This window comes from Rhyacophila brunnea, unplaced genomic scaffold (assembly GCF_057557595.1).
Source record: "Rhyacophila brunnea isolate RB1 unplaced genomic scaffold, BYU_Rbru_1.0 scaffold_24, whole genome shotgun sequence".
NCBI classification, from domain to species: domain Eukaryota; kingdom Metazoa; phylum Arthropoda; class Insecta; order Trichoptera; family Rhyacophilidae; genus Rhyacophila; species Rhyacophila brunnea.
Window position 1 is genome coordinate 4998586 of NW_028232904.1, and position 8744 is coordinate 5007329.

The 8744-nt window shown below is 37.8% G+C and overlaps 1 protein-coding gene across 1 annotated transcript; it reads right to left on the reverse strand.

Annotated features, from left to right (window-relative positions):
* Nucleotides 1-2532: 2532 nt before the first annotated feature.
* Nucleotides 2533-8227, reverse strand: LOC147068921 (uncharacterized). The gene is made up of 3 exons (XM_085951562.1): nt 8118-8227; nt 3144-3221; nt 2533-2656 (listed from the first exon to the last, which is right to left on the reverse strand). The coding sequence occupies exons 1-3, from the start codon at nt 8219-8221 to the stop codon at nt 2533-2535; spliced, it is 306 nt and encodes a 101-aa protein (XP_085807688.1). The 5' UTR covers nt 8222-8227.
* Nucleotides 8228-8744: the final 517 nt, after the last annotated feature.

Here is an 8744-nt window from a genome sequence, read left to right on the forward strand (position 1 = left end):
ATCAGCTCACTGGTTGAAAAAAAAAAAAATGTATTAATTAACATAAAAGGTTTAAAAGAAATGTAATTTTTTTGTCGGGTTCGCGATGTCTAGTTTACTTCCATTGTCCTTGGACGTCGCGTCGTTGATGACCAGCAATGAGACGTGTGAATTTGCGAATTATATTTGTATTATACATAGGTACATACTTACCTAATTTAAAATGTATTCAAAATATTTTTGCCAGTCACTCACGAGTTTTAGAAGTTGTCAGGTGTATTTTTAAATGTATCTGAAGCAGTGGACTCGCAATATTGTCTACTGAAGCAGAGATGGCATTTAAATAAAATTAGATTTAGTGGTATATAATATATTGTTAGTAATGTATCCATACAACACATTTCTTAGATATTGGAGTCATGAAAGGATGATAAAAATCTAGGGGCGGCATGTTATATGAAAGCAGTGGCGAAGGGTGGAGGTAAGCTGTTAAGATTCGCTATAAATAGTGCACACTAAACTTTGTTAGTCATATGTATTTGTTTTTATTGAACTAAGACTACAATTTACAGATGGTATTAGTTAGTTTTTAAAAATCAATTAAACCCTGCCTAAACGAAACCATAATAGATTTGGTCTAATTTGGGCAATGCGACAAAATTGTGTACAATTTTTCATTCATAGTTATTTGTTTTCGTTGGATTAAAACTACATATTACACATATTTTTGCTTCATTTTTTTGATTCATTAAGCCCTGCGTAAACCAAACTATAATAAATAAAAAATATTATTCTATCTATAAAATACTCAAAGTTATGTATGATTTAATTGCATAATTTTAGATATTTTATAGATAGACATGTATTTTTTGACTATTATCTATTATGGCTTGGTTTCTCAGGGTTTAATTGAATTTTAAAATCTAACCTACACTATCTGTTAATTGTAGTCTTATTTCAATGATAACAAATATGTATGTCTGAAAAAGTTTAATGTGCACTATTTATGGCGGATCTTAACAGCCTACCTCCACCCTTCGCCACTGTATGAAAGTATGGTGAAGCAGGCTAGTATAGCGAAAACGTATGGTGGGGCGGGCTGGTAATCAATTTGTGGCAAAATTTGAACGTTAACATTATATTATATGGGTACGTTATAATGACCAAAGTAAATCCTCTGTGATGCCATGGATTTTTTTTATCGCGTCGCTATTTTTCGTAAGTTATCGGCTATTGTTGGCCTGCTTCATTCAGCTGTACGAGAAAGCCGATTTCTTGCCCCTCTTTTAATTTAATACCTCTATGATAAAAATCTATAATATAAATAAATATTTGTTTGTTTGTTCGTGTTTTATGCGCTGCCATACCGTTCATCCGATTGCGATAAAACTTTGTCAACTTATTGCTTGCACTTGCGCGAAGAGTATAGGCTATATCTTATATATTAAAATGAATGCCTGTTTGTCTGTCTGTCTGTCTGTCTGTCCCGTATGCGTTCCTATACCATTAATCCGATTGTGATGAAATTTTGGTAAGTGATTGTATGCACACCCGCAAAAGTTTCTGAATTAGAAAAATCATCGTCTTCTTCTTTTTCTTCATTCTATTATCTTTTATTCATATGGTTCCTATACCATTCATCCGATTACGACGAAACTTTCGTCAGTTATTGTACGCATACCTGTAAAGATTTCTAAATTAGAAAAACCATCTTCTTCTTCTTTTTCTTCATCATTATATCTTCTTTTATTCGATTGGTTCCTATACCATTCATCCGATTGCGATGAAATCTTCGTCAGTTGTTGTGGTAACACCCGCAAAGGTTTCTGAATTAGTACAACCATCTTCTTCTTCTTCATTCTATCTTCTTTTATTTGTATGGTTCCTATACCATTCATCCAATTGCGACGAAACATTCGTCAATGGTTGTGCGCACACTCACGAAGGTTTCTGAATTAGTACAACCATCTTCTTCTTTTTCTTCTATTCTATCTTTTTCTATTCGTATGCGTTCTTATAACATTCATCCGATTGCGATGGAATTTTGATCAGTTGTTGTGCGCACGCCCGCAAAGGTTTCTGAATTAGTAAAACCATCTTCTTCTATTCATATGCGTTCCTATACCATTCATCCGATTGCGATGAAACTTTTGTCAGTTGTTGTGCGCACACCCGCGAAGGTTTTTAAATTAGTGTTATATAAAATACAAAGTTTGTTGTTTGTTTGTTCCATCCAATTTTGAATTTTTTGCTACGTATTAATACTATTAATAACGTTTGCATATTTTGGATTCGATTTTAATTTAGTGTTCTTTTGTTTGACCTTTATTTCTATTACAATTATTTTCATATTGCCATATTTATATCACACAGATATTTAAATATTAAAAAAATAATTACCTATTATTATTTTTTAAATATCTAAGATAAATATAACCACGAAGCGACCCTGTGTGAAGCCGGGTACTTCAGCTAGTACTGTATAAAAAAATGGAGTAGCATTTTGGCTCTGCTTAGAGGCGGCATTTTGTCTAGGGACTGATATCAGATGTCTCATACCTGTAGTGGGGCAGCAGGGCTCGGCCTCGTCCTGCTGCGAGACCTGCTGCTGGACCTGCTGCTATCAGAACTGGTGCTCATCTGACTACCACTGCTACTGCTGTCTCTACAGGACGCCCTATAAAGCAACGATCATATCACAATAAAAAATAACATAAAAATAATGAAACAATGTATTAAAGTCGGTTTTTAATTTCTGTAAAATAATTAGTGTAAGCATCTCTCTTCTTGGTTGTACACTCATGGCTGAGAATCGTGACCACTTTTTAATTTTGCCATCCTTTGAGTGACTAAGACTTCTCGTTCTCGATCTTCCGCTTCTCTCAGGGCAGAATGAATGGTTCCCCCAGTCAGCTTTTTCACCTTGTCGCTCCAGCGCGCAGACGCTCTTCCTCTGCTTCGCCTTCCCTGGAGGTACACAGTGTACTAGCATTTTGGTTGTAAAACATTCTTTTTGTAATTCTACGATAAATAGCATTTTAGTGAAAATTATGGCACATCAGTCTTACATAGCAACAAAAGATATTATGAAAAAAAACAAATGACAACGGGAAAGTGTTTGTTTTTGCGATTCAGTAATTGATTTGATTCTCAGGTATACTCACATTTCCTGGAGAGGATCGAAAGCAGGGCGCAACATCCTTGAGAAGCTACTGTCGTTAGAGCTACTTCTGTTGTCTCTCCTATGGGATAACATATAAAGCAATGATCATAATATTATAATCATGAGTTAACTTTACAAATTACAAGCTCAAAACAAAATGAGAAAAAATGCAGTGTGCATGCCAAATTGGTATGTATATGAGAGACGTAGTTTGACTTTGAATATTATTTAAAGCTGGCCATTGGCGTCAAGGATATGAATGGTGCCAGGCAGTTTATTGGTTGCGTTGTCTTTTATACCTATGGTTTAAAAATGAAGCTCAAGAAAACAAAATTCTTATTAGTATCAAAATACAGCCACCAAACACCAACACAAGTTTTGTCATTAACAGCGAACCAATTGAATATGTGACCCATTATAAATATTTAGGAACATGGGTCAATGATAAAAAAATGGGATCAGTCTCAATAAATAAAAACTAGAATTGAGATCGCAAAGAGTACCTTTTTAGAAATGAGATGCCCCCTTAGCAATCGAGACCTTAACCTAGGTCTGAGACTGCGTATGGTACGTTGTGATGACGCATCCTCAAAATTCCTTGGACTGACTGGGTGACAAACAAATGTTGAAATTCTCAATCAAACGGGAAAGGACCGAGAAGTACTGTGTAGTATCAAAACCGGAAAACTACAGTACCTCGGCCATATTATGAGAGGACAAAAGTACAGAATTCCCCAATTTGTCATCCAAAGAAAGATCAATGGTTAGCGTAGCAGAAGACGACCCCGCATTTCGTGGGATAAGAACCTCCGTGGTTGGTACGACTGCGGCTTCACTGAACCTTTCACCTGGTAGCAGATGACAGAGCTAAGATCGTCTTGATGGTGGCCGACCTCCGATAGGGGATGGCACAATGAAAAGAAAACCATGAGGCGCATGAACTGTAAAGTTTCTCGTCCTTTTCCTGTCACATTGCATTTTTGACAAAATACAGTACACTCTCAGTAATCCGCCGCTCGATTATCCGACAACTACTATAATCCGCCGTTATTTTAACTAGTTGAAAGCACAAAATCAAGCTATTCGATTGTCAAATTCAGTAATCCGTCGTGTACAAATATACAATGCAGATGAAACGGGCTTAATTTGGAAACTTCTCCTTCATAAAACGCACGTACATTGTGAAGAAAGTAATGTACCAGGGAGGAAAGTGCCCAAGGACCGCATCACAATTATGCTGTGCTCCAATGCAACCAGGACACACAAAATGACGCTTTTGGTCATAGGGAAAGCCAGGGATCCTAAGCCATTCAAGAATATCTGCCTCACCGAACAACTTTACTGATCAAGTCATTTACTGTTTAATATTTAGTTAATAAACTTAGTTTATAAATATTATGTATAATTTATTAAATACTTTATTTTGATTATAAATAAAACCGTAATTTGCTAGTACAAATTTAAAAGTAAAAAAGTAATTTTTACGAAATACCTGTTTTAATTTTTACCATATTTTGTATGTATGCACTATAATCCGCCGCTTTAACTTATTGGACACTTGTCTGGTTTTTGGGGTGGCGGATTACTGAGAGAGTACTGTATCATCATCATCAGCCTGAATCTATCCACTGCTGGATGAAGGCCTCTTCAAGTTGCTTCCACTTCTCTCGGTCCTGTGCATTGCGTTGCCACGTACTTCCGCAGAACTTTATCATTTCATCGATCCAGCGGCCTCTAGGTCTACCTTGTGGACGTTTTGTACTTCTTGGATACCACTGGATGACTAGATTTGTCCAACGATTGTCTCTTCTTCGAGCTATGTGTCCAGCCCGTCTCCATTTAAGGCTTTTAATAAACTCTATTACATCGCAAACCCTTGTCTGCTTCCTTATCCACTCATTCCTCTTTTTGTCCTTTCGCGTTATGCCCAGCATGCACCTCTCCATACCACGTTGTGCTACTCTAAGTTTCTGGATCTCTCTTTTACTTAGGGTCCATGTTTCACACGCATATGTCATCACGGGAAGCACACACTGGTTGAACACTTTGCGCTTTAGGCACAGTGGAAGGTCACTTTTGAAGACATTATTCAGGCGGCCAAAAGCACTCCAGCCTAGCTTTACTCTGCGAACAATTTCATCAAATATACATCCATCTATAGATACTTGTTGTCCCAGATAGATGTAGCTTTTCACCTGTTCGAGCTGAGTGCCATTGATGAGGATCTCTTTTTGGCCTGCAAAGCAGTTGAACATGACTTTCGTCTTTGTTACATTTATTTTCAAACCTACTTTGTTGCTTACTTCAGCGAGTTCCTGCATTCTGCTTTGGAGGTCTTCTGAGTCTTGCGAGAAAATGACTATGTCATCGGCAAAGCGCAGATGACTCAGGTATTCTCCATTTATGGGGATCCCTTTGTCATTCCAGTCAAGTTGCCTGAATAAGTCTTCAAGGGTAGCTGTAAATAGTTTAGGTGAGATTGTATCACCTTGTCGGACTCCTTTGCTGATAGGAAATCTGCACGATGGTTTATGGAGATTTACAGATGCTATTGCGCTACTGTATATATTATTGAAAATATTTATATAGCGTCCAGGGATTCCTTGTTTTCTGAGTGCGTCAAGTATTGAACATTTCTTTATCGAATCAAACGCCTTCTCATAGTCTATAAAACCCATGCATAGTGGCAGTTTGTATTCCTGGTACCGCTCTATGATTTCTCTGACGACTTGGATATGGTCCATAGTGCTGCATCCTCCTCTAAATCCGGCTTGTTCTCTCGGTTGGTTCTCGTCTAGTACATTTTGCAGACGGTTTGAGAGAATTTTTGTGAACGTCTTGTAGAGAATAGGGAGTAGACTTATTGGGCGATAATTTGCTAGGTCTTCTCTGTCACCTTTTTTGTGAAGAATGACAATGCTGGCATTTTTCCATACCTCTGGGACATCCTCTTTGCATATGCAGGCTGTGAATAATTGTGCAAGTACTTCATTTGCATCCTTTCCTGCTTTTTTGAGGATATCTATCGTTAAACCGTCTTCCCCGGGGGCTTTCCCACTTTTCATGTAATTTAAAGCATGGGTTACTTCCCAGGATGTAATTTCGGGAGTATGGTCTTCCGAATTTCCATTTCTCTGAAGATCTAAGTCTATAGTCGTATTGTCAGTGTCATCACTGTAGAGATCGCTGTAGAACTCTTCAACTCGGCTTAACAAGTGTTCCCAATTTCTGACGATAGAACCATCTTTTGCTTTTAGTGCTGTGATTTGACGTTTTCCTATCGACAAGCATTGCTTGTTTTTGTTTAAACTTCTGCCTGCTTTCACAATTGCTTGTATGAGGTTTACATTGAATTTACGAAGGTCTTCTCTAATCTTCCTTCGGAGGGTTTTGCAAAGTGATGAAAACTCCATATCGTTTTGTGCCTGTCTATCGCTCTTGGTTTTCCTTCTCTGCTCCATAAGATTCAATGTTGCCTTCGAAAGCTTGGTGGAAGGTGTAACTTCTGAGCTTTTTACGCCTGTTTTTTCTGCACATTGTAGAATAATATTCGTTATATCCTCCGCGTTGGATAGGGAAACGGTTTCGTTCTCATCTAAGAAAGCCGATAGTGCATTTTTGAGTTCATTTTGGAATTCAGTATTGTTCTGCAGGTATACGCGAGCATTTGACTTCTTCTGCAGTTTGGATCTTTCTGATTTGACGTTCAATCTTATCTTACATCTCACCATCCGGTGATCACTGCCGGTGTTAAACTGATTGATCACCTTACAGTTTAAAAATGTATATTTTCTGTCAGTGAGGATGTAATCGATTTCGCTGGTCCTTCCTGTCGGGCTTCTCCACGTCCATTTACGTGTAGGTTTATGTTGAAAAAAGGAATTCATGATGTGAAGATTGTTGGTTTCAGCAAACTCCACAAGCATGTCCCCTCTACCATCCCTTGAGCCGTGTCCGAAATGTCCGACCGCTACGTCATCTCTTTGGTATGATCCAATACGTGCATTGAAATCTCCCATTATGATGTTGAAGTGGCATTTACTTTTATTTTTCAAGGATGTTATTTCCTCGTAAAACTCTTCCACTTTTTCATCAGGATAGCTCTGTGTCGGAGCATATACTTGCAAAATCTGAACTCGGTACCTAGCATTGATTTTAAGTATCACGCTTGCGACCCTGTCAGAAATGCAGTTGAACTCGACTATGCGGTCCCTCCAGGCTTTGTTGACAACAAATCCAACACCGCTCGTGCGTCCTTCATCGGTTCCTTTGGAGTACAGCACATGTCCGCTTTGTAAATTAATAATACTCTCACCTTTACGCCTTACTTCGCTGAGTCCGACAACATCCCAGTGGATATTCCGGAGCTCTTCTTGAAACTCTACAAGTTTGGCATCGCTGGACAATGTTCTTGCGTTATATGTAGCAATGGTCATCTGTTGGCAGCCTTTTCCGGGTATCCGGGGATTGTTAGCACCCTCTGCCTTCCTTCGCTGATCGCTGCCGTGATCAGTATCAGGTTGGCCTCCGGAGAATGAGGGCCGGGTTCTAGAAGTTTTTGTTTTCATATGAAGGTTTTGGACATAACACACCACGCTGTCCAGACGGGTTGGTGTGTGGTTTTTCTGTCTGGGTGATCCTTCCCGTAGCCAAAGGTCTCTCGTTTTAAGGCGCCAGAGTTTCGCCTTGCACCCTTCTCTATTAGCTACAGATATTATGTTGCGTTATACAGAACATTATCTGCATTGCCCGGGGGACGCCACGCGGAGGCTAGAGATAGGATTTGCTGACTTTCTTGGACAGTGGCGTCTCAACATTTTTTAGAAGTATACCTATTGGCATCAGTATACATCATTGAGGCCATAGTCAGCCTTTGCCCACCCTGTACTGTATAACAAACACAAATGTTGAACTTTATGGACTGTTAATTTTTGCATTTCAGGAATTGGTTTGATTCTCAGGTATACTTACTTACCTATGTTGTTTTGCATGGTATGCACATAGGCGTGCCTTATAGCACCTGCCGCAAAGGGTACCGCAAGTCGTGCTCCTGGGTCTGGGTCTGGTTTTGATGAACATTTCAAACAATCTATAAAGCAATCATCGTACTATCATGAGTGAAGTGTACAAATTACAATACATTTTTAAATAATTGTTTCAGAATCTACACAATATAATGTTGTCGATCGTTGGGTTTTTCGCTGCCCTTTTTGTGTTTGAAATGAATGTACAATATTATTATACATTTTTCATACGAATTATTATTTAATATTATAATATCAATAGCAAGTAAAAAAAATGATCATTGGTAAGTATTAAAATAAGCATTACGGAATAATATTCTTAATGGGAAGTGTAAATATCATTTTTACTATAGGCGCGCTCCATTAAATGTGTTTTACTTCTCATACTATTAAAATAATAATAGATATGTGTTTTATATTCTATTGGCTTACATATTTATGTCATTTAAATAATGCTTATTTATTTTTACAACTGATTTTTGTACTTATATCATTGAACAATATTATTTACATTCAACATTAAAACTGGTGAGCTAAATTATACCGATAATTTGAAATAAATACTTACCTATTAAATA

Bases quoted from the DNA above. Each gene is read 5' to 3' on its own strand.
- LOC147068921 (XM_085951562.1), bottom strand. From the start codon at position 8,221: ATGTTCATCAAAACCAGACCCAGACCCAGGAGCACGACTTGCGGTACC. The intron at 3,222-8,117 runs GTAAGTAAGTAT...GTTATCCCATAG, and splicing joins TACCATGCAAAACAACATAG to GAGAGACAACAGAAGTAGCT. The intron at 2,657-3,143 runs GTGAGTATACCT...GTTGCTTTATAG, and splicing joins TTCGATCCTCTCCAGGAAAT to GGCGTCCTGTAGAGACAGCA.